This window comes from Cheilinus undulatus, linkage group 1, assembly GCF_018320785.1.
Source record: "Cheilinus undulatus linkage group 1, ASM1832078v1, whole genome shotgun sequence".
NCBI classification, from domain to species: domain Eukaryota; kingdom Metazoa; phylum Chordata; class Actinopteri; order Labriformes; family Labridae; genus Cheilinus; species Cheilinus undulatus.
The window spans coordinates 20,516,147-20,541,182 of record NC_054865.1 but is presented as its reverse complement, the minus strand read 5'-3'; the positions used below and the strand labels follow the sequence as shown (position 1 = coordinate 20,541,182).

The window sequence follows — 25,036 nt, the reverse complement described above, 5'->3', positions numbered from 1 at the left end:
GAGGCTATAAGAAACAGGAGCCCATCCAGCACTCTAAAATATAAGAATTATGATTGATATGTTTGTGCAGAAATCTGTTCAGATTAGAATTAGAAATTACAAGAATTCTTCATCTGTTTTATAGGAAACTCAGGCTTTTTTTAAACCTTCCTTTTAAGTCTCATGAACAGACAGAAGAGAGCAGTTTATCTCCACTGTAAACCACACTCAAAAAAATGATTCTTGGCCCCAATAAACACTAAGCAATATTATTAAGTAATCTATAACTGAAATGTGTAAAACTGAAAGTTTATTTAATAGGAATAATTAAACATTATGTAAATATGCTCTTTACAAACAGAATGTAAACATATCGAGTAAACTTTATCTGACTAGATCACATTAGTGGACAGTGGGCGTGTGCCAGCCTGTTGTCACCATGGTAACTGCAGTAATCTACGGGTTCGCCCATCTTGCCCTCACACACTAGGCACTGCCACCCTGCAGACCATGCGGTGATGCTGACCGATGGAGGGCGAGGAGTGTGGTGTTTAAGTTAATACGGTAAGTTTAATTGTTTGAAATATATTGTGTTAATGGTAATATGATATTTTAGAATTGTATTGATATATTGAGGGTTTTTTCGAGTTTATTATTGATAGTTTGGTGAAGTTAGATTAGCACGCGCCTGAATGCATGGATATGGCTTTTAGCATGAGCTAGCAGCACTGCTTCCACCCCTGTTATATAAGCAGAATGAAGCTAATGGTTGGGCTACTGCCACTCAGGCTGCAATATTTACTAAAGTATTTCGGGTGTCCTCGCATCCGAGACGAGGCCGGGTGTCGCCGTTTCCATTAGTCGAGACGCGACGGCCTTACGCTAAGGGCTAGCGCTAGGCTAACAGAGCATAGGTTTATGTTTAACGGCTGCCGCTTGCTGCTGGAGTTTGGCGCTAACTCGCTGGCTCGCTCTACAGCGGACAAGCCGAATTACGGCCAGGCTAGCAACACTATGTAGTTTCTTGGCCTTAAAATAATGTTTCTAAACTCATTCAAGTGGTAGAAAATTGGTTAATACGATGAATCGTGCTGCAGCCTGAGCGGGGTTGCGCTGCAACTGCACTATGTAACTTTACTGTGCGGGTAGGAACACAGACCCCACTCCCACATCTGCCTTGAGGATAAAGCGTGCAACCAGCTTCATGAGCACCCCTGGAGGGCACAGTATGTGATTTTGTTGACGGAGTCGGTGCCGAAGTAAAGCAAAAACGGTTTTGTCTGAGGAGGCGAAGAAAAAGGAGTGAGAAAGTGATCGAACACGAACCTAGACAGAGTTTTGTGTGTCGCCGGAGTTCTGAAGGGGGTATTGGCCGGCCGCGCGTCCTAGTACAGGGCTCTCGTGTGCGGTTGAGAGGAGCAGGGAGACGGGGCTTGATCTTGATGTTGACCAAAATCCGATTTCCCCTGTAACTCTGACTAGGGGAGTGAGATTCTGGTGGGAAGTTGTAAAATTCTACAGCACTGGTCCATATTTAGGCTATCCATGTTGTTTTAAAAGTATTGAAACACATTAATTTATTTTCTGCCATTGTTGCCAAATGCTGCTCATGTGGGCATGTTCTCTTAAATTTAAAGAGTATGGTGTAGACCTGCTGTAAGTGTAAAGTCCCTTGAGCTGACTTAAGTTGTGATTTGGCACTGTATAAATGACGTGATCGATTATCTTAACCATTTAAATTCAGAAGAATATTAATATATTAAATTATTCGTTTTCTTTGGCTTTAGCAATCAGCGTTGAATTTTGACTGGATATGGCTACATACTGTGGCCCATTGTGTTGCCCAGCTAACAAGAACCAGCTATAGTTATCTACAGACATCTGTTTGCAAAAAATAAATAAAATAAACAGTTCTTTTTCAGTGTGTTCAAACTTCTTTAACTCAATACCACTAGCATTTACAGTGTTCCTGCATGTGCTCACACACTCACACAAACACATGCACACATTTCTGCAGCAGTTTCTCATCCAAATTGGGACCTAACAATGTAATATTTTTCCTATTCCTTAAGGCACATCATCATAAGGCCAAATCAACAAAGATCAACTCACATTTGTATTGGCAACCTCTCAAATTAGGTGAGTACTTGTGATAGCACTGTTAATTGTTGAAGCTTAATTAAGCCACAGTTTTCTGCTGAAATGTTAACTTGAATTACATTTTCATCGATTTTTTTCCTCTTTTTTCTTTTCTAGGTAGAACATGTGAATGGGCGTGTGGGAATGTAAGGTGTGTGGAAAATCAGTGTCAAGTAGGTATGAATTGCTTAAACATTGCAAGCTAAAACACAGTCATCATGGAAACAGGTTCAGGCATCTCTGCCCATATTCTAATTGTCCATGCACATTTAGACTTTGGAACAGTCTTTTGAGTCATATATACCGTACTCACAAAACTTATACATCTTCAGAATCGTCTGAGTTATTTATATTTTCATGTCAGTTGTGTACATGTCCTAAACTTGCAAATGAACGAGATTACTTCAGTCATGTAAATGAACATTTAAGGAGAAATGAAACTGTAACATGCATGTTCAAAGGTTGTGCGTTTAAAACTAGCATTTACAATACATTTCACACCCATAAAAACAGGAAACATAATCCCCATACTTTAAATGATTTTATAGCTGAGGTTGTTACTGTTGGTACTAGGTTACAGGAATCAGACATTTCTGTTACTGATGATGTTTCTTGTGCTGCAGACACAGATGTAGAATCTGAAACTGATGTAGATGAGCATGCTTCCAGTATTGAAGATCTTCCCAAAGTTATTGAGCAGAATATTGCCTTAGTTTTATTAAAGTTAGAACATATTTTTTGTACCAGCTACAGCTATTGACGAATTACTTCAGGAATTACACTATCTGTTAAACTCTGTATCCGTTCCAATCACATTCAACAGCCTGTGTAACATCCTTAAAAAAACATTCTGTTCCAGTTAATGAGTCAAATGTCAAAGAGCTTACTGAAGTAGTGTGCAAGTCCTGTCCTTTGGCTAAAGCCTTTGCAAAAGATGGCCCCCTAGCTACATCTTACAAAAGGAAACAGTATTATAAAAAAACATTTCAATGTGGTAAACCCAGTTGAGTACATACTTGACTCTAAGACAAATAAGGCATTCCAGTATATTCCTATTTTGCCTTCTCTTCAGCATCTGTTAAGTAATGGTGACATCTTAGAACGTGTAATCCATACACACAGTACACAGGAAAATGCCTTGGATGTAGTGCATTATAAATCAATAAGGGATGGAATTTACTCTAAAGAAAACAGTTTTTTCACTGGGGAGGATTTGAAATTATCAGTGTCACTATATGTTGATGACTTTGAGGTTTGCAATCCCTTAGGCACATCCAGAAAAACTCAAAGTTTGTGGTGTGTACTGGATTTTGAACACTTTACCACCTGGATCTCACTCAGCTCTTTCTTCCATCGACTTGGCAGTATTATGCAAGAGTACAGATGTAAAGGTGTATGGGTATGAAAAAATTTTAGCGCCCCTTTTACAGGATTTGATCATTGTGGAGAAACATGGTGTTTTTATTGCAGGTCTTGGAGAGTTTGTGAGAGGCACAGTCCAGTCAGTCATTGCAGATAATTTAGGAGCCCACGGGATAGCAGGCTTCATTGACAGCTTCTCTGGTGTGTACTTCTGCAGGTTTTGTACAGGTGAGAGATCAGACATTCAGGATAAGGCTGTTCAGTCAGGACATTTTAATTTTCGAACAAAAGATCTACACGAGACACACATCAAGTTTGCAAGGGAGAACTCAACAATCTGTTGTGGAGTAAAGAGAGGGTGTTTTTTTACGAAGAATTTATCTCATTTTCATGTTACCCGAGGCTACCCTCCTGTCATAGTTCATGACTTATTTGAGGGTGTTGTTCCAGTTGAGATTGCCCTCTGCATTGGTTAAATAATTTCCAAAAATAACTGTCTCTTGACACACTTAACAAATTAATCCTGAACTTTCCATATAAGTGGGGAGATAGAACTAATAAACCTCATATTATACCACGCACTTATGCTTCTGCAAGGACCATAGGAGGTAATGCCTATTAAAATTGCACTCTATTGAGATTGCTTCCATTTATAATAGGTGACTTGATACCAGAGGCAGAGCCTGCTTGGCATGTGTTGCTTGACTTAAAAGAAATAGTAAACCATTGCCTACCTGTACTGCAAAATCACAGAACACAGACACAGATTCTTGGAGCTTTTTCCTGCACGACTCTTATCAAAGCATCACTTCCTTGAACACTACCCTCAATTGATCGAATGTTTTGGGCCTTGAGTGGACTATTAGGTTTGAGGCAAAGCACAGCTTCTTTAAGAAAGTTGCTCGCCATACAAATTGTTTTAAGAACATACCGCTCACATTAGCAACTAAACATCAGCAAATGATAGCTTATCATGTCAGTGCATTACATCTTAAATCTGCTTTGGAAGTTGAAAGTGTTTCCACGCTTCCTGTGGATGTACTGAATGAGGAAGTAGTGGGCAGCCTCAGGCAGAAATACCCCAAGATAAATGATGTACATCTTGCAAAAAATGCAACCATAAAAGGAATCTCCTACAGAATTGGCATGCTCATTCCATATGGTTCCACCAGTGGCCTTCCTGACTTTGCAGAAATCCTTCAAATCTGCATTGTTGAAAGCAGTTTGAGTTTTGTTGTAAGGAGGTTGTGCGCATGGTATCATGAGCATTTTGGAGCTTATGAGCTGACTGCGTCTCCTAACAGAGAGGTTGCCCTAGTTGATCTTGAAAACCTGACCGATGCCTATCCACTCTGTGACTACACTGTGGGTGTGAAACGGATGGTTACTTTGAAAAGGCACATTATTGTTTAAGGTAGGTCTATAATAAAACTTCTTTCTCACTATCTCATGAAGTAGGGTTGTAACAAATAATCACTTGATCAATTGTCATATGAAAAATAGTTGAATTGTATTGATCTTTTTTAATCATGTAAATGTCAGAAGTTTTTTTTAGGAGCTCAGTGACAGTATATACTGTGTGGTTATTTGATTTCAAGTAACAATCCAGTGACCCTTAATTTGCCCTTTACCTTGATGTATGTCCCTATGTTACAAACATCATCCACCAATATAGTCCAGCATAGATCATCTCTGAAACAGTGTTTGTTTGATACTGCTGGTGTCTCCTGATGGAACAGCAGCTATTACCAACCACAGGAGACACCCTCCTTCATTATTATGCTGTTGATCATTATTTGACACCCCTCTCCCTTCATTCCACACCCCCAAAGCAATATCAGGATCAAAAGTCTGAAACTGAAAAAATTGACTTGAAACTCAAAAGATTTAAAGCTGAAAAGGTAAGATTTGAAACTGTAAACAGAAAAAAAAAAACATTTCAATGACGACCCCCCCCCCCCCAAAGGAAAAAAAAAATTGTTTTAATACAGTCTTCTACTTTTAAAACTTCGACTTTGGGGTTCAAATCTCTTTTTGAATAAAGAAAACATATGAGCTGGATTTGACTTCTGTGGATTTTCAAGTCAAACATAGTAGAATTAACCAAATGGGAATCCTCAGATAAACTGCTAAAAGTGACCATTAGCTGAAGTTCTTAAATGAAGTTGCAGTAATTGTTCAGTATTGTCATAACCTTTTTATCCTGTTTTTGTTAAAGTGAAAGATGTCAAGTCCCGTCCACCTGAGAGTTGTCTTTGGCGGAGATGATGCCAGAAAACTTAGCCTGATTTCAGGGATACCAGCGTCTGTGGATCAACTTGTCCTTGAGATAAAGACTGCTTTTGGACTTGTGCAGCAGTTCAGGCTCCAGTATAAAGATGCAGATTTTGGAAATGAATATGTCAATCTTACATCAACCAGTGAAATAAGAGACAGGGATACTCTGAAAGTGGTATTTTTTGCATGTGAAGAAACTAGCTCCAGCATTCCAGGGACTCTACCACCTTGCAGTACCAGCACCCTACTGACTTCTCCCACTACATCCCACAGCTCTGTGAACCCCCTCAGCCCTCCATCCTTGGACGAGGAGAGTTTTTCCTCTAATCACTCTTTTGGCAGTGCGGACACCATCATTTTAGATCCAGTTCTAGAGTCAAGAACCTCTTCATGGCCTCCAGTCTTCATTGTTCCCAACTTTTCATATTTTGCTGAAATTCAACTTCAAAGAGCAAATGCAGAATTCAGAGCAAACGGCACTTTTCTTACCCCTCTTCCAAAGCTAAGAATGGATATCCTTGAAGGCATGGCTGAACAGATCTTCAAATACACAGCATACCCCAGTGATTCCCAAATTGAAGAGGCTGCTGAGGTCTTGGTGCATGTCCATCCATGTTTGAGGGAAAGAGGAACTCGTGCTGGCCATGAAGGATGGAAACAGTATCTAAAGACGAAAGTTGCCAATTTTCGCACAAAGCTGTGCAAGATCGGACACCCAGAAGTCAGTGTAAACTCTCTCAAGAACAAGCGCAAAGGTCAAGAAAAAGCAGCTGCTAACATCAAAAAGCCAAGGAAAGCAGAGGTTAACTTTCTCCCATCCCTCCCCTGCGGTGAAACAAGAGAGAGTCTTGAGAGTGAAAGAATAGCTCTCTTGACAGAGGTGAAAAAGAGACACAACGAGGCTGTGGTCAAGGAGAAAATGCAGAAGACCTTCTCCTACAGACGTCAGGAGGTCGTCCAGGACTCGCCTTTAGTCTCTGAATTTGTGAACAGATGGCCTGCCTTGTTCACAGTGAGTGAGGTGAGCATTACTGATGGCATTTTGACATTTTCTGCTCTGTTGATGTATATGCTTTCCAAAATTACGTTCAGGTAATAATTAAGTGGGGGAAAAGATTATTTTATTCTATATTAACATATCTCTGTACAATAAATCCATGGTAAACAGTTTTTTCTTCATGTCAACAGCATTTCTTAAGACCGCAGTTTCAGAGCCTGATAGTAAAGGGAGAGTGTACACTGACTTTTCCAATGGGAAACTTTAAAATGCAGAGTGGTGGCATATGTAATTGAAATGTAGGCCTATGTATTGACATGCCATCAGCTGTCACTATTCTGATATTTTGTTGCTGCCCAACTTTGGTATTGATGGCTTGTGCAATTGCTCTCTAAAGCTTGACAATAAGCGTGACATGAGCTGGGGCAGGTGCTTTTAAGACTGTGTTAACAGTTTGACAAAGCCCTGAAATATGGAAAGGAAATGATACACACCAGAATGCTGAGTACAGATAACTCCCCATTGAACAAGATTGAGATGTGATTTATCTGCATTATCCAAAGTGTCTGTTCTTTTTCAGCCCAGAAAATTATTCCTCTTAAAGCTTGAAAGTTATCACTTCTTACTTCTCCCATTAACACTTCTGGTATCATTTTTTTTCTCTTACAGATAAATGCAGAATTCATGCGTATAACAACTTTGCCACTCCAAGCCAAGTTTTTGTCAGAACTTGACAAATACACACCTAACTTGATGAAGGTCTTCAGCAGTAGAGGAGGAGCTGCTGGAAGGAAGATCAGGCTCCTCATGGCCCCAACAACTAAGGCAAGTGCATTAAACTGTTGCATTATTTAGCCAAATAAGGTTTTTCTCCCCATGTAACATCTCCTTTTCCCATCTACCTTTCTCTGTTTAATCTTCTTCCTCCTCAGTCCATTTTGTCATTCTTTCTTGTTTCTTTCCTTTGCCTTCATCCTTTCTATCCTTCATGGATGAGATGTTGGACCCCCTCCCATCTTTTGGTGTCTTCAGGTTCCATACTTCATTTTTCTTCATCTTCACCTTCACCTTTCTACTTCTCCCTTCCACTCTTCGTCTCATCTCCTACAATTTCTCTTTTTCTTTTCTATTTCCCTTCTTTCTTCTATCTTCTCTTCCTCCCCTTCATCTTCCTTTCTATACCCTTCACTTCCCAGTGTCTATCTTTGTTTACCTTTACAACCTTCCTCTCCACCTCACATGGGGTTATTTGTGATAAAGATGTGATAAATGCTGGAAAATATTTCGAAAAATGTATATCTTTAATATTTGATATACATTCTTTTGCAGAGTGAGGATATCGAAGTCAAGAGGGACTGTATGCTTCAAGGTCTTTGTGCTTATCTCAATGAGGACAGCAACACTCTTATCAAGGAGTACTTGGTCAGTAATTGCATTTTACTGTGAGCTTTCAGTCTTGCAATGTTTTATCATTTATTTCAAAATACTCAAATTGTTTTTCACCATTAGAACATCAACATTGAGGAAGCTGAAAGAGACATCAAACAGACCACCATGGGGCTTTACGTGATCCAGTAAGAGGGTGCTGATGATGAGGAAAAGCCAGAGGATGTTGGAGTGGTGATTGAGGGCGTGAAACTTCTATGCAACCTGGGAAGTATTTCCTTTGGATGTGCCATGGTTTTTGGGCTCATCAACACACTCAGCCTGAGCTATCCCGAAGAACTCAAAATCACATTTGAGTTCTTCCAGAAGGTGTTGATGAACTTGGATGGCAACAAACTGTCCCCAAAGGTCCAAGCACTTAAAATAAAGATGCTTCAGTGAGATGACAAGTTAAGGTCCTGGACATTGACATTGTGGTCTTCTACTGCCACTCTTCCACACACACTTACTTTGTTTGAAATTGTGGATTGTTTATATAATGTGCTGTTGGAAGGGATGGAGCATTTGTTGGAGGAACCTGCTTCTGGACCCTTTGACCATTTCTTTTATTGACATTACTTACTATTATCTTGTTGCAGCTGAAGAGGAATACACCAAAACTATTCATATGCACAGCTTTCATGAACTGACTGATCAGTGTTATTTGTTCACTGGTTATTGGAAAGCAGCAAAAAGATTAACATTTCTCTGAAAGTGCTGTTGAATGATTGCTTAATGTTACTGTGACAATTGAGCACAAGTCAGTCTGTAAGCTGTGAAGGATGTTTATAATGGATGATTTAAAGTCATCACAGGTTATTTTATGTCATCAAAACAATTCTTGTGTGTTTGTATCCAGCATGTGAAGATGCCTTTGTGCATTTCCAAATGATTACATCACATACTCCCAATATTGATGTGTGCAGAGCTTGTTAGATACTGGTTTATGTGGAGTTCTCTTATCCCTCAAGCCTCTTTGTTAGTTTCTGCCCCTGGAGCTGCATCCCTGGGGGTCAGGTGAACAGTTACCTACAATGTGGATGTGCAGAGCTTTGTCATGATTGCTCCCACTCCACATTAGCTTATTACTGCTGTTCTGTTATTTTTTTCACCTTGTAACTGTTGCATGTGTTACCGTGCCTCACCCTTATTGTGAAATGTTACAATTCGCTGAGCTTGCTTGGGCCTCTCTCTTTGTGAGGCTCAAAGGAGTGTCCTTGGAATTAGGACTTAATTTTTTCGTTTTAGTTATTTATTTAGTTTACCTTGAATACTTTCTGTTTGTTTGTGTTATCTTATTTGGTTTTACCTTTTTCAAATTAGTTGAGGATAACTGCATTGAACTTTCAAATGGTGGTGTTTGCATATTCATGATGGGCAGTATTTTTTGGTTGAATCTCTGGTGTAATGCAGTTTATGCTCAGTGGCTATTTTATTAGGTACATGTGTACACTGTAATTCAGTCCAATACATGTTCCAAAGCATATTTACATAATGCCTCCTATAATCAGTTTTTATGACATCGTCATAGAATGTTAAATGTTTGACGTCATGGTGATGGTTTCTAATTTGTTCTTTCCATTTACACTCATGAGGGAGGCAGAATATTGGAAACACATAATGTAGTCCAGTAGAAGAGCTTAACTATGACCTCATTCATGTCATGTTTGAATTTACAAATCTGTCAAGGACACCCAAAACAGGAACATTTTAAATTTCACAAGTTGGAATTTACATCAGAGCTGTTGTATTTACTTGCAATAGATTCTGCAAGTGTACCTAATGAAATGGCCACTGCTTTCATTGTCATCTGTAGTATTAACAGCCTTGAGTTTTTATAGCAAAATGTCAAACATAATTAATGTTCCTAAAAGTTGTAAGGTTCTGAATTTTAAAGATCAGTTCAAACTATAGTATGTTGTACTGTGCCGGTGCACCCAGAGTCTACATAGCATTGATCTTTCACTTGTTTGTCTTTGTGTTGAGACACTGACTGCATTAAGCAGGGCATATGTGGTGGCTGTGACGCGTCTCATCAGTGTTCAAGTGCTAACACCACAGATGTACAGCAGCATCCATGTGGTGCAGACACATTTCAAAGTTGCTGTAATTTTTAAGTCACTGCCAATAAAGTTGTCAGATCTATGCTGTATGTTGCTTTGTGATTTTAACAGGAGATAGGATAACATATTTGAAATGCATGACTATTGTATATATACTTTAACACATAGGGTTTATGTGAAAGTTCACCTTACCTTTAACTGAATAAACACATAAGGTTTATGTTGAAGTTCACCTTACCTTTAACTGAATAAACACATAAGGTTTATGTGAGAATTCACCTTACCTTTAAGTGAATAAACACATAAAGTTTATGTATATGTTTGCATTAACTTCATTTAATTTATTCACATGGATTCAGCATGGTAGAAACACATAGAATTTAATGGGACCCTCACAGTGAACATACCTAATAAAATTACATGGAAAAACTTCATGTAATTAAAATACTTAAAGTCAACGTTTTTGGTACAATTATTTCTTTGAGTGCATAAGTCAGTGTCTGACACTTATAATTAGCCTACATTAATAATAATACCTGAAACTGAGGTATTACAGCCAATCTCCTCAGTCTGGAGCACTTTAAGGCTGACTTCCTCTTGTTGATGTGCTGCTTCTGTTAATAGCCAAAACATGCTTTTATATCTGACAATGCTGAAAATGGATTTAAAAAGAAATAGAAAAATAATTTTGTCTATTTCATAATCTTAACAAAAATGTATTATATCCAAGTTGTATATCACGGATGTATAAATTAAATATTCTAACATCAGGAGTTGGGTTGACTGCAACTGCCTTGTTAATCGCAGCAGAGATTTCCTTCCTTCCACAGTTAATGGTTTTGATTCACTTCAATGATACTTTTTAGGCTGATTTTTCATTACTTCTCTGACCTGGAGACTGAAACCATAATGGAAGCAGGTTTTTGTGCCGTTTTATCTTCATGTTGTAAAATCTGGGGGTGAGGCCAGCTGAACCGGGAAAATCTAGGGGTGTGCTGCTGTTGTTGTTGTCAGCCATTGTATTTATCAACAACCCTTCATTTGTACGCCATCATTGGCCTTCCTTCATAAATCACATGTGGACCTTTGTTATAAGCTGGTTTTTACACCCAAATCTGCGCTTGTTTCTGTGCAACTTTGATAAATGAGGGCCACTTTTACTATCTTACCACTGTTTCTGATTGGATGTGTGTTGGCTGAGTCTCATCAGCTCAGGCTGGTGTTGTATTGTGAGTTTTGTGAGGTTATTTATTTTACAGCTGAGCTGAACCAGGGAAATTTAAGAAGCAAAGCTTTCAGGAAAGTAAGGTGACTTTCTCCATAAAAATGCCAAAGTGTGCTTTTACTACAAAAAGCACAAACCAGGAAGTTAACTGTACTGTGTTTATTTTACCTGGTACATTTTCTACAAATGTGGACATACAATCTGCTAACTCAGGTAACTGTGAATTATAGAAGCCCTGAATTGTCAACAGACACCCTGAAATGGAAGTCAAGTCAGGCTGCAGCCTGCACGCAGCCACCACACACCCAATCTTTAAAAAAAAACCTCTTACCACATGTTCATTTCTCTCTTATAAACATTGCTTCTCTATTTTTAAAAACATGAAGAATTTCTTTTGGTGAGAAACTATTCCACCTCTCTCTGCTTTAACATAGCAGAGCTCACCTTGATTAGAGCAGCCTTACAGACATTTCCTCTTTAAATATGCTGCTGCCCTGGAAAGTGAAGTCCTCTCCTTGCCCAGTGGCCGTTTCAGACGGCGGGACAGCTCCTCTAGCTTGTTAATCATTCTCCATGCACAGTGAAAAGTGACATGATCGTTTGATGCATTACTGTGTAATGCTCCAGTAATTATTCTTTCCTTTAACAAGGCAGGCAAGCAAGTCAGCCTGCCCTCCTTCCCTCCCACGTCTCAGTCATTTATTTCTTCATTTTCCTTTAACTCAGAAACAATCTCAGTCGTACTGGAGCATGGAGGCAATGTGACCAAGGGAGTGGTGCTCTTTAGCTAATGTAGAGTGTCTAATCAGTGTTATAGCACTGAGCTCAGCTTTTCTCACACACATGCTGGGTCGTTTTAAGTATCAGTGTATTCAGGGAAGCTTGTCTTGAGAAAAACACCTTTTTTTCTTTGCTGCTCTGTTCTTTATTCAAGCATACACCCACATGCACAAGAGTCAAAAATGTCTCCTGGTGTTGCTCCGCTGGCAAAGTTCGAGGTTAAAGGGCTTTGCTCTAAAACGTCTGATTGGTAGCTTTTGACGGAGGTCAGAGAGTGACTCTTTCACCTCCAACGCGGAGGATTTTCCCTGCCAGTCTGCTGATTTGAACCACAGGACCTGGAGGTCGCCTGCCTGCTCTTACCTTGGTGATATTGTGTTCCCTCCTGCTGCTCGTGGGTGATTTTCAGGGGTGTCAGAGATCTACTGAGGGAAATACCAGGTCGAAGGATAAGATCTAAAGGACAATGATGGGGGCTTGTGATGTTGTATTGACCTGATTTCTGTTTGATTTTACTGTCATAACCATTTCATTTAGTAAAACTCACACTCATGTGCAGGGCTTCTTTATGTAGCAGCCAGGATTTTGGATAGTAGAAGTCCTCTAAGTTATCTAGGTAGACCGTGCTCAGTGACCTGCAGCTGCAAGTAGTCAGTGCATGTATGGACTTGCGTGTTTTGTCATTCAACATCAAAGGTTGCCAGAATGCTTTCACTTCAATTTGCAGTGCAATAGCATGCTCAATTCATGTACAAATAAAGGCAAACGAGATGGTGCATTTGATAGAAATGTAGTGTTTATATATATATATATATATATATATATATATATATATATATATATATATATATATATATATATATACACATTAGGGCTGTCAAAGTTGCTGGACTGATGACAGTAATTTCTTACTGTCAGCATTTATTTTACATTTGGGCATTTTTTAGTTTGAAAATAAAAAGATGATAAATAATAGCAGACATTTTTTAAAGTAATTATATGCTTTTTCTCTTGAGTAGGGCAGATTTGTCCACCTTACCCACCTCTGACCACATCAGAACAGTGAAACACCATTAGATGTGTCTGTGCCTTACTGCTGAGCTCTCAGAGGAGACTAGACATCTCCCAGTAATCTGTAGTGTAATTCTCTAACTGTATTTAGTCTTTTTTGTATCATCCTGTTGTGAGTCCTCTTGGTGTAAAGGGATGTTTCTGTGAGCCTTTAATTCCCTCATGTGAGGCTGAAATTCTCTGCTTTGGTGTGAAGGATCAGGAATGATCTTTGAGTGATTTAAACTTCACTGACCATGCTCTTTATGTCCATGTGATGAGATCTGTGGTTCTGTGTTAAGCTGCTAAGAACAGAGTTACCTTCTAGAAGTCTAAGTTGGACTCTACATTGTGGTATAGTTCAGTAATGATATATTAAGGTCAGTATCTCCATCTGTTGTCCTTGTTGGTCTTGAGTTTACCATGCTGTGCTCTCAGCAGATTTTTGGAGCGTTCAGCGTTCAGTGAGCTTAATCTACAGAATTTTTTGACGTTATCTGTTGTTATTTTGGGTTGACATGAACAAACATTTGCATAAAATAAGCATTCTTGTCCACTTGTGTTCATAAGGGTATTTGAAATTTTAGAAATAGGCCTGTATGGTACATTTAGAACAGATGAAAAAAGTTTGATTAGTTTGTGATTAATGTCAACTTAACTATGACATTTATGTGATTAATCGCGATTAAATATGTTAATCTATTGACAGTCCTTATATATATATATATATATATGTATGTATATGGGTGTTTTTAAAAAAAATTATAGCTCATCTTCACACATCGGGCCAATTTTGAGCATCTGGAATGACAAATGGTCTTGTTGTATCACATAATTAACGACATATCCACCCCATGACTCAACAAGACTAGCTGATCAGCTGATTCTTACATCGTCATCTAGTTTGAGGACAGCATTCTACAACATGTTTAAACCTGTCCTATATCTACCTGTCCGGCTTCTTACTCTGTCACTCTCTATTTCCCCCTTTTGCTTTGTCCCTTCTCTCTCTTAAGCTCAGCCACTGTATCAAACAGCTGAAGGCTGGTGTGTGGACTAGTGCCGGAAAGCTGAATGCACTCCTGGCCCGCTGCCAAAGTTAAATAGTGCTGAAAGCAGACGACTAGGGCCCTCTATGGAAATGAGAACACACTATTCTCTCTGTCGAAAGTTGTTGTACTGTCAGTCAAAATTGAATCGTTCCAAGTCTTGAAGATCATTTAACTGAAAGACAAATTTAAAATAGGCACCTTTAATTGGAAATAATACTGTCCTGAGCATCTCTCTGATGCTCTTCTTGGGGATTTAAATGACGTTCATGAAACACCCAGAGGAACCTCAAACACAACATTGATTGAGGAGTTTTTTTTAAAGACAAACAACTAGATACGGTTTAAGACAAAGAAAGCTTATTTTAGTTTTAGCTTCATTTATATATTTAGGTCAACAGCAACACAGGAAATAAACCTGCATGATCATTGGGAAGGTTGTCATTAGAGTTCGACAGTGACGCCTCTGTTTTTGTGTGTGTCAGAGGGAGTAAAAAAGGCGAGACTTAGTGAGTGAAAGATGAACAGCTAAAAAAAAGCAGGTGAGCTACTGAGAAACACATAGCCTACATGGTTCAGGAGACTAATTATACATGAAGGCCAAGCTAAGTCGACCACTTCAGAGAGTCTGCAGGCTACACAGGGACCGAGCGACATGGATACCCCATTCAGAGGAGGGAAACAGCTTCTCATGCATGCCTTATTACCCCAAAGACCCACGTCTGTGGCAGATAAGTCACCTACTCCTTCTAGCCTTGCTCCTCTGCGGCCACAGATCCTGTAATGATACATTTCACTTCTGGCGATTTCCAGCCTGATGGGTAGAAATGTGAAAACAAAAAAGCAGAAAGTGTGCAGTGTGGGACATCATCTCTGACCCCCATCAAAGAGTTCTCTCTTCACATCCTGTGGTAAGGCGACACAGTGCCAACCCCTCATTTTGCTGCAGTCCATCTCTAATGGGATTTGGGTTTTATATTAAGTCCACCTTCCCCTCCCCATCCTCCCCTTGTCCCGACACAGTGGTGTGAGTGATTTGAATTAAAAAGTGGCTAAACCCTAAGAGCAGGCTTCAAATAGGATTGTGTGCGCCTTTCCCTGTTAAACAGGGCCTTCCAGGTAAGCCTGTCCTGCAGAATGACAGAAAAGGTGAGGGGTGCCGGTATGTAGGGCATCACCTACACAAAAGCTCCCTCACAAGAAAAAGCTTCTTTAAGATAGTTTTGTACAACTTTGTGAGCTTTATTTTAAAGGCACAGAGTTTCTGTTGGCCAGTTTGATCCAAAAGACAAGCTGAATGTCACTGAGGGTTTTTCATGAACCTGAAAATACAATCAACCAAGGTTTTGCAGTGAAGACAGGGGTAGTGCTCTGTTTAATTATTAACTAAGGGTCAGGCACAGAGTGTCATCAGTAGCATGAAGAACGACTCTTCTTTCAACTTAGCAGTCCATCAAATGAACCACTCTCAGTACAATAGCATCACATGATGAATGGTAAAAAGTCAGAGTGTCAGAAATGTAGGCTTGAGGGTAACATGTTTCTTAGTTAACCAGTAGAGTACTCAAATTACTTTTTGTTGTAAGAAGTAATATAGTGCATCATTTTTGCATGTCAAGTAATCTGCCTTATGGTAGAAAGAGTAGGAGTTTGGTTTTATTCTTTAAAAGGAACCCTGCATGATCAGACAAGTTCTGTCATGTAAGGTGGGTGTGTGGACTCAGATGTAGAAGCAGGAGCAGTTTTTAAGGTTTTATTGAACACCGGTAAGGCAAAAACCACATGTCCAGAGAGTGAGGTTCTTCGTGGGAGAGAGAGTGCAATGGCTGGGCTGCAGGATCTTCTGTGAGGCACTGGAGGAAACAAAGGAGAGGCACGTTAGAGGCAGAGTCACAGGTAAGTACAACAATAAATCAAAATGTTCTCAGGAAGCACGAGTGAGGACTTAGTCAAAGTAATTCTGCTGGAAAGCCGAGAGCTGAGATTTACCACGGGCAGTAGTAGGCGAGACTCTGGCACAGCTGAGAGTTCTTCCAGCCTTCTTGTAGGGAGACTCATCAGATGATCCGCTGCAGGTGTGCAACTCTCCGTTGTGCTGTGGGAGATGGTGAACCTCAGGAGAAGCAGGTGACAAGTTACCGGCAAACAAAAACGAACAACTGAAAGCCGGAAACTGGAAGTCCACAAAATAAAACAGAATCTACAAACACACCACAAGTTCATCTTGTTGGATAGATATTTGTATCTCTCATATACATATTGAACTAAAAAACTCACAAGATATCTGCATTTTGAGTCATTTGAGTTTATAAATTCACCAGGAAACCGCCATGTTTTGGTCCCGTTTGGTCCGCGCTGGCGCCGTGACATCACAGTTCCGCGGTGATCCTCTGCAGTAACGCTGTTTCAGACTGGCAGCCAGTGTTAGGGCTGCATCTCAGAAACGGAGCATGTTTCACACACGGAGAATTCTAAAATTAGAGGTCTCTTCTATATTATATTTGCACCACGAGCAGTTATCTGTCCATCTAGACAGGAAAATTATAAATACAGAGCTATATTTACCTTGTTGTAGCAAATATGTACATCCACACATGTAGAAAATGTTTGAAATCTGTTCCTTGATGAACCAGATGAAGGCCACAAGCTAAAATGCGTCTGTTTAATAAAGTTGTTCCCCGAACTTCTCTTCTTTTTGAGGCTTTCTGTTTCCACATGGTTCAGGTAAAGATAAACACAATATGAAAGGACTTCCGGTTTGCGCCTTTCAAAGTAAAAGTCCGCTTTAGCATTTCTTTGGAGAAACTCTGTTCTATGTACGTAATACTTTTATGTTTAAAAGCTCCCGGCACGCTTCCACTATACACCTAATGTAGTCATTTGACGGAGGTTTATTGAGGTAAAACTTTGTAGGAATGACAGAGCTTTGACAGCAGGGAGACAAAACCAACACACAGCAAACTCATGTCAGCAACAGCTGCAAGCAGAAAAACCGTCTGAAAAACAGTTACTGCTTAGCAACGGAGAGGAGCGCTGCAGAAACGTGACGTCATACTCCGTGACGCGGATGAAAACATGGCAGTCTCCTGGTGAGTTTATGAGCTGAAATGTACTCAAAATGCAGATATGTGGGATATTTAGTGAGTTTTTTAGTTTAATATACATTTGAGACATACAAATATCTATCCAGTAAGATGAACTTGTCTGATCATGCATGGTTCCTTTTAAGATATGATTATAAAATAAGATCAATATTTAATCCAATGATGCATCAAGCTGTCATATCTTCTCTGGGGACCACCATCATCTTTATTTTAGTTTTATTGAACTCTCAGTAGTCAACATTTCACATAATAAATCAAAACAATGATTTTTGGCCTGATGATGTTAGGAGAGAACTATCAAAGGTGGAAGTTTTATCCTGCAAACAAGGACCTAGTAGATGTAAACATTTCCACGATAAGTGTGATCATTTTATCTGAGGAAAAATAATCACCAAAGTAGTACAGTTTCATCCACTGGATTGTCTAAATATGGATGACAAAAGTTGCAGCATTCACAACAACAAGGCATAATGAAAACAATATGCAAAACATCCTGCCATTATTCAACCACCACTTTATAAAGTTACAAAAAGCCTGCTGTCTCTTTTACTGAACAGCTTAAACTCCAATGAAAACTTGGATTTTATGCAACCTCTGGAAGCATCTATAGCCATACAACCATTTCCATAATCTTTATCAGGCTGCACTTTTTTAAAACCATATGACCTTTATTAACTATACTTACATCTTAGTCTTTCTTTAAAAACAGTTACATGCTTAGTCTAAATCAAATGCCTATTTAAAATTGAAACTGCATTTTAAGCCTTTCATTTTCACATGACATGTTTTGCAACATTCACACTGTAACAGCCTTAATTCATTATATTTCTGAGATTTATTTCAAAATCAAACATTTTCCACAAGTCAGATTTTTGCAGCTGTTTATTAAGTGCAGGTAAACACACCAAAATCACACATCTCCAAGTGACTGAAAATTGGGCTGTGTGATACTGGAAAAAACTGTCACTGATTTACTTTTCTTACTACGATAAACAGTACTGTACAGAACTTGAGACATTTTGGGGGAAAATATAGCCTGAAGTAATGTGTATAATGGCGAGCAAGCCTGCATGAGGGCATCATCAGGCTGTAAGGAGGATTGACACAACCCTGTTAGTACTCTGGATGTCCTTGAATATTACCAGGAGCGTGTTAAAATAATCTGTTGAAAAATTTTAAAAGTTTTTGGGCGCATGTTTGTCAACATGTGTCAAGCTTGACTCTTGACAAGGTGTTGTTTATAGCAGTAAAGCACTCATGTAAGATCCACCTAACTTAATTGAGCGTCTACCTCGAGTGTCATGCCAGTGTATCTGTGACAGCATCAGCGTAATCCGTTGCCTAAATGTACATGCAGGGGATAGACTCTACATAAACAGTGCTCTGACCTATCAGGGACCTTAATAGATTTATCAAGATCAGAAAACTCCTCGTTTTTTATCAAACACCACACAAGCAGCAGGATGACATGCTTCAGGTCACTTGACTAATTTTAAATGTCCTCAGATATGACTACTGCACTGCACACATCACTATTCAAGCTATGAATGATAGATCATTCAGCCTTAATTGAAACATGTTTTTCTTATAACTAAACCATAAAGTTATATATGCAAACATGATCATGGAACAGACACTACAAAGAATTACACATTACTACTACACTATAGTGATTCTGGGATTTTTTTTTTTTCTTTCTTTTTACTAACAGTATTCTGAAAAAGTTTTCAGGCTTTTAATTCTGCTATTTCTGAACTCAGGCAAATATGTAGAAAATAGATCAAGCTGCTGACACAGTCAGCCGGGAAACACCATCCTTCTTCAATTTGCACTTGAAACTCCTCTTCTCTGAACAGTCTCTGGCTGACAGGCCTCCTGTCTTTGACTTCATCCCGCAGTGCATCCTCGGTGCAGGGCAGGCCGACGGTTGTGTCTCCAGAGGGAAGCCGTTCACCCAAAACCACTGTCCAGCAAGAAAGCGTAGTCCTATCCACACCTCCTCTGTCTGAGCATCTTGGATCCTCTTTTGTTTGTCGTACAAGTTGTCAATTTTAGTGTCCATGTATGAAAGGTCGTAGCGATGACTGAAGGATGTCCCATTTGAATGTGGATCAGTTTGAAGAGTCCTGCAGTAGTCCAGAGCCTCTTCCCATGTCTTTGGATCTTTCACAGAGATCTCATCATCTTCAGAGCACAAAACTTCTAATTTTCCAACACAACTGGTAAGAAACAAACTTCCCCTAAGCAATAGAGCACACTGCTCTGTCATGGCAGTGGCTAGTTTCCAGTCTATAAGATTGACTTCTTCTCCATTAGCCCAGATCCAGGAGAAGGCATTTGTTTTGTCTGTGTGGAGACCAATCCAACAGTCTGATGAGCATAGATCGGCATTTATTTGGCTCTCATTTTCAAAAACGGCCAGGTCAGTGTGCTTCGCTCTGCAGTACTTTCGGGCATCCTCCCAGGTCATCTTAGTGGGCACATGAATGTACGTTCTCTGTTGTGCCAAAGCCTGAACGGTAAGAGCCAGGATGGAGTTGAAGTAGACAGCCGTCATCATGATTCGTCAGAGGTGCCTGTTAATGTCTGGTCAACTGTGTCCTCTGTGTGGAATCTCTAGTTAAATACCCAGAAAATAAGTCCATGTGGGTGGTGCCAGTTTGCTATTTGCAGAATCCCTCATTAAATTACCAATCAATGAGTCTGGATTTTGTTTGCTCTGCCCTACCATCTCTCTCCTGATAGCTCAACAACAAACTCTGCAATTACATCACCCCAATTAACATAGTAGGGATAAGGACACGCAACACAAACAATCCCACAGTGGAGGAAGAAGTACATTTGATTTAGGGTTCCTACCTGTTTTTACAAACACTTATGCCATAAAAAAAATCAAAAGCAACAAGTAAGTTCATAAAAAATAGATGACCTCTTATGCATATTGGACTACGTAAAAAGAAAGGGCGCGGTAATAAACGCTGCTGTATATGCAGTGGTGATACATACAGAAATATTTTAAACTATGTGTAGACAAAGATGTAAAAATTCATTCTTAAAATGCTGTGATACAGAACAGGCATGAGAAGTGCTAAATAGAAGATCTTTTACTACTGATATAAAATTAACTAAATGCAACATCACGTTTTTCAACATGTTGACAACTTTCTTTGTATTTGTTTAAGCAAATCAGAGCAAAGCCTCCCTACTCAAATACATGTTTGCCTTGTAAAACAGTCACCTTCATCACAGCCAAGGCCAAACAAGCAGTCAAAGAACACTTACATCAAAGCATTGGTGTTTGCAGGTAAGGTCCTGGACAGTTGCTGTTCAGATCCATTTCAACCATGAGGTAGACTTTACACCTAAAATCCCCACCACAAAAAAAGGATGAGTGTGCAGAGCACAGAAACCAACAGATAAGTAGATAAAACTGCCCAACAAAAAAATACTTATAACACTAAATTCTTAGAGTGAAATGTCAGTGTTCTCAACTGAAGTCTGCTAATGCCGGCCGTACACCAGAAGACTTTGCCATAACTCTCAAAAGACTCAAAAAAGACTGACATCTGAGCAAGCCGTTGAGTTTTTAGTCCCAGACAAACATTTTGGGAAGACTGTGGGTCACTATAACCTTGCAAAGCGGATGGATACACCCATTTCCGTGTTTCTCACTGGCGAATCCATTTTGCAAAGCTCCCATCTGAACCATCTGGGCCCGGTTAGAAGTGACAGGACCAATCAGTGTCGAGGGGCAGTACTTTCGGGTGCAGCAGAGTCGCAGCAAGCAGTGAGAAGAGGCCAGTGCAAATATGGCGGGAGACATTAATGTGGATGCTGCTAAAGCGCCAGTTTTATCAGAATTTGAGGACATTTCTTCATTAAAAGAAGATCAAAGAACAGCAGTGAGTTGTTTTCTTTTCAAAAATTACAGAAGTCGTGTACTGACATGTCTGCAGTGGCCATGTTTTGCGTCATGCAGTTCTTTATGGAGTTTACTTGTCAGTAGGGGCGCACCTCGGTGTGGGGCTATGACATCATGTGTTTTGTTGCTATGATCAGCCCATAATGATGTGACAGAACGTTCATCCAATCACCCTCAGAGTTATTTTTCAACAGTTCTGCCCTTTCCCAAACACCATCAATGGAAGGTTTTCCAGATGGATGTGTGAAACACATCCATCAGGTTAGTGTCACTAACTACAAGACTAGAATGTTATTTCTTTTGAGATTATTTCCCATCATGCATCTGGTGGAAATTCACAGCAATTTTTTGAGCAGAGATGGAAATGGAAATTGAGATGGAAATCACATTTAAGTTTATATCTCTTATAATCTGATTTTTAAAATCTTTTACATAGAGCAGAAATGACAAACAGTTCAACACCGAGGCAACTTTGCATGGAACACTTCAGAATAAGAGTACCATAAAAACACAAGTCGACTCACCACAGAAGCAAACTGATTGGGGTTTTACTTTGAAAATCCCAGGAGCGGTTTACTTGCCTGTCATGTCAGTCTGGAATGAATTAATGGACAATGCACGCAAACACAGATGCAGAGATCTGACTGCAGTGGACACTCAGCAGCTATAGATTGATCTACGCTCACGTTCAGATAAAGTGAATTAATGTGCTTATGCACCTCACCTGCTGTCATTGGTCATGGACGATGGTCACGTCACTGAGGAACACAATTTGCATACAACCAGACTTCAGACTTATGACAATAACAAACACATTTGATATTATCGTAATGCCAAGGCTGAAGGAAGACTGCCTTAAAACAGCTAAAATCCAGTCTTAAGACCACCTTACACCTAACAACTGAGACAACAGGAACAAGCTTCAACTTTAGCAAGACTCCCATGATTTTACTCTGACTTTGGAATTTGGAATCAGAGAGAAAGTAGTTAAGTGTAAGGCCGCCTCAAGTTCTGACCAGGCTGCAACTTCTGGTGTTGGGCAATGGCGCTAATGCAGACTGCAAGAATCTGCACATACTAGAGTGTCCAATGGAGGCTAGGTTACAAAGCTCTGTAAGAACAACTAACCCCTAAAAAATGGTATTTTAAAGATTTCTTTTCGGGCTTTTTGCTTCTATAAGAGTGGCATGACAGTTGACAGAGCTTGAAACAGGGATGAGAGAAAGGGAAATGACTTGTGGTGAAAGACCCATGGTCTAGACCTGAACCCATGGCTCTTTCACAGTGTGGGGCACATCCTAACCACTAGGCCTTCCCTGTCCCTAAATAAGGCCAGTTTTTACTATGAATACAAACATGTTTGCAACCTGACTTCAAAAAGGTGTCTGAATCCTCAAGTATGTGGTACCAAAACATTTTTTACTCCTTCCTGCTCCATCAGAGCCTTCCCAAACTCATGTTGTAAATATCAAACATGTTTTTGCACACTTCTTGGTGGAACAAAATCAACATAAGCTGGCAGAGTGGGTTGCGTCACCAGATAATCTGTATTTTTTTTTTTGTTCAAAAATTATTTTTGGATTTTGAATAGAACACATGATCATGCATATTGTTTGCATAAATTGCAAGCAAAGGTACACTCAAAAATATAGCCACAGTTGCTGTTTTTATAGTTATCAAAGATCATAGAAAGGCCAAGAGTGTTTAGGAAATAATGATTTTGTTCGCAATGGTTGAATAAATGATTAATCAAAGCTTCTGCTATACCGTTGTCATTCATCTTCATCCAGTAGTACTTGTCAGCCATCATAGTGCTCTAAAAGGGGGGTCCAAGTCTTCCTAAAATCCTGCAACAAGCTTTTTAGTTTGTATCTAATTTTTTAATAGTTTTAAGAAATGCATGGTGTCTCTAATCCATCTGGTGAAACTCGAGGGTGTGTTTGCTTTCCAGGAGGGAAGAATGAAGTTTCTGGCTATTTGGGAGGTAAATGCAATGGCAAAATTTGGTTTTCCCTTAGGTAGAGGGATCTCAAAGCTATATCTAAATAAAGCACACAAGAGATTGAGAGGTATTTGTTTTTGAAACATCCTAGAATACGCATCAAAAATGCTAGACCAAAATGTGTTCAGTTGAGGGCAGGACCAGAACATGTGTGTGTCATCTGCAGGATGGCCTTGGCAATGAGGGCATGCTATATTAGGGTATATATTTGCCCATTTTGCCCTGGCCAGGTGTACTCTCAGGACAACTTTGAGTGGTATTAAGCGGTGCCTGGTACAAGGAGAAGTTTATCAAGCTGATAAACTCCTCTTCTCCTTTCTAGCACACACCAGAACAGCCAACCGAGGGTTTGGATCTTCTTCCATGTCTATTTTTCTTCTTAAGTCACATTTGATCATGTCTGTTTCTGTGAGATCTTGTGATCGTTACTACAGACAAGTATGTGGTTTCACTGACTAGAGAGTAGTCTAGGGTGTTCTAGAAGAGTACTTCTATGTAACAACTAATCAAAACCCATTTACAACATATTACAAGTCGGTGATATTGTCCAATGAAGATATTCAGCCAAACTATGTTGTAAAAGAGAAAAAGTCGAATAGGTCATTAAAAGTTAAAAAAAAAAAACCTTCGAACCATAAATCATAACCTCTTACTTTTTGTCATCTTGAAACTAGCCGTTGTGCCTTTCCAGTCACACGATCCATACCTTCAGTTCCTCACAGAATCTTTTCTAGCAAGCCTGGAATTTTGGTGACATTTCAGGGTCTTTAAAGATTAATCAATGGCAGTTATACGAATTTGGACCTCTTTTTATCTGATTTTAATCCATTTTTGATCAATTCTGCTGCTAGCTTTAAATGCTAACTACCATATTGTTTTTTTCTTAGAATGCTCTGTGGCAGGTTGCCAACCACTAGCAAGGTCTTCCATTGTTGCATTATGCTATGTTAAACTGCACATACATTTACATTTAGATCATGAGATTGCCTGAGTAATTCATAATGCAGAAAAAGAAACAGAGATGCTGTGATGTGGCCCTCTGTGTCACTGCAGACAGAGAATTGGCTGAAAAACAACCAATACAAAGAAGGTCAAAAATGTTTTTGTAAATATTTTAATATTTCAAAAATAGTTTATCACAGAACGTTTTTTTTTCCCCTCATTTTGGCCCCCAAGAGATTGGAGAACAAGTATGCACATAAGTCTTAGTCATTATTGTTTGCTGTGTCAGACAAAAAAAAATCTTTAAGTGTCCATTTCTGTTGAGTTTTTCTTTCATCTTCATTGCCCCATAATTAAAAAAAAATAATCCAGTGACATCACTGTAGCAAACATATTCTTAAAGCCCAGTTTGTTGTGAAAAAAAAGTTTAAATGTTCAAATGTTTAGAGCTTAACTGTGAACAACAGGGTTGATGTTTTTTAAGAAAACAAGTCTAGGTAAGACAAACTGGTAAAAAAAAAAAAAAAAGAACAGCTTTGGGCTTAAAGGGTGAATATGTCAACTCTGTCCTCATGGCACTGCTTTGTTTATGGCCCATAGTCTGTAACTCTGTAGCTTAATAGCAGCAATTACAAATATGATAAGGTGTACATAATTTTATTATACTAATGACCTGGCAATAAACTATTAAAAGGCATAGAGTTGGGCACAGAGTTTGTG

At 39.3% G+C, this 25,036-nt stretch overlaps 1 protein-coding gene and 1 long non-coding RNA gene across 2 annotated transcripts; both read left to right on the top strand.

Annotated features, from left to right (window-relative positions):
- Positions 1-425: 425 nt before the first annotated feature.
- Positions 426-2,439, top strand: LOC121507253. Its single transcript, XR_005991710.1, has 3 exons — positions 426-543; positions 2,052-2,118; positions 2,236-2,439. It is a non-coding gene; the product is annotated as an uncharacterized LOC121507253 (long non-coding RNA).
- Positions 2,440-4,482: 2,043 nt separating this feature from the next.
- Positions 4,483-8,332, top strand: LOC121511998. The gene is made up of 5 exons (XM_041790911.1): positions 4,483-4,894; positions 5,699-6,778; positions 7,424-7,579; positions 8,084-8,176; positions 8,264-8,332. The coding sequence occupies exons 2-5, from the start codon at positions 5,705-5,707 to the stop codon at positions 8,330-8,332; spliced, it is 1,392 nt and encodes a 463-aa protein (XP_041646845.1). The 5' UTR covers positions 4,483-4,894; positions 5,699-5,704.
- Positions 8,333-25,036: the final 16,704 nt, after the last annotated feature.

Coding starts and splice junctions, on each gene's coding strand:
- LOC121511998 (XM_041790911.1), top strand. CDS start 5,705: ATGTCAAGTCCCGTCCACCTGAGAGTTGTCTTTGGCGGAGATGATGCC. Junction 6,779..7,423: donor CCTTGTTCACAGTGAGTGAG/GTGAGCATTACT, acceptor TTTCTCTTACAG/ATAAATGCAGAATTCATGCG. Junction 8,177..8,263: donor CTCTTATCAAGGAGTACTTG/GTCAGTAATTGC, acceptor TTTCACCATTAG/AACATCAACATTGAGGAAGC.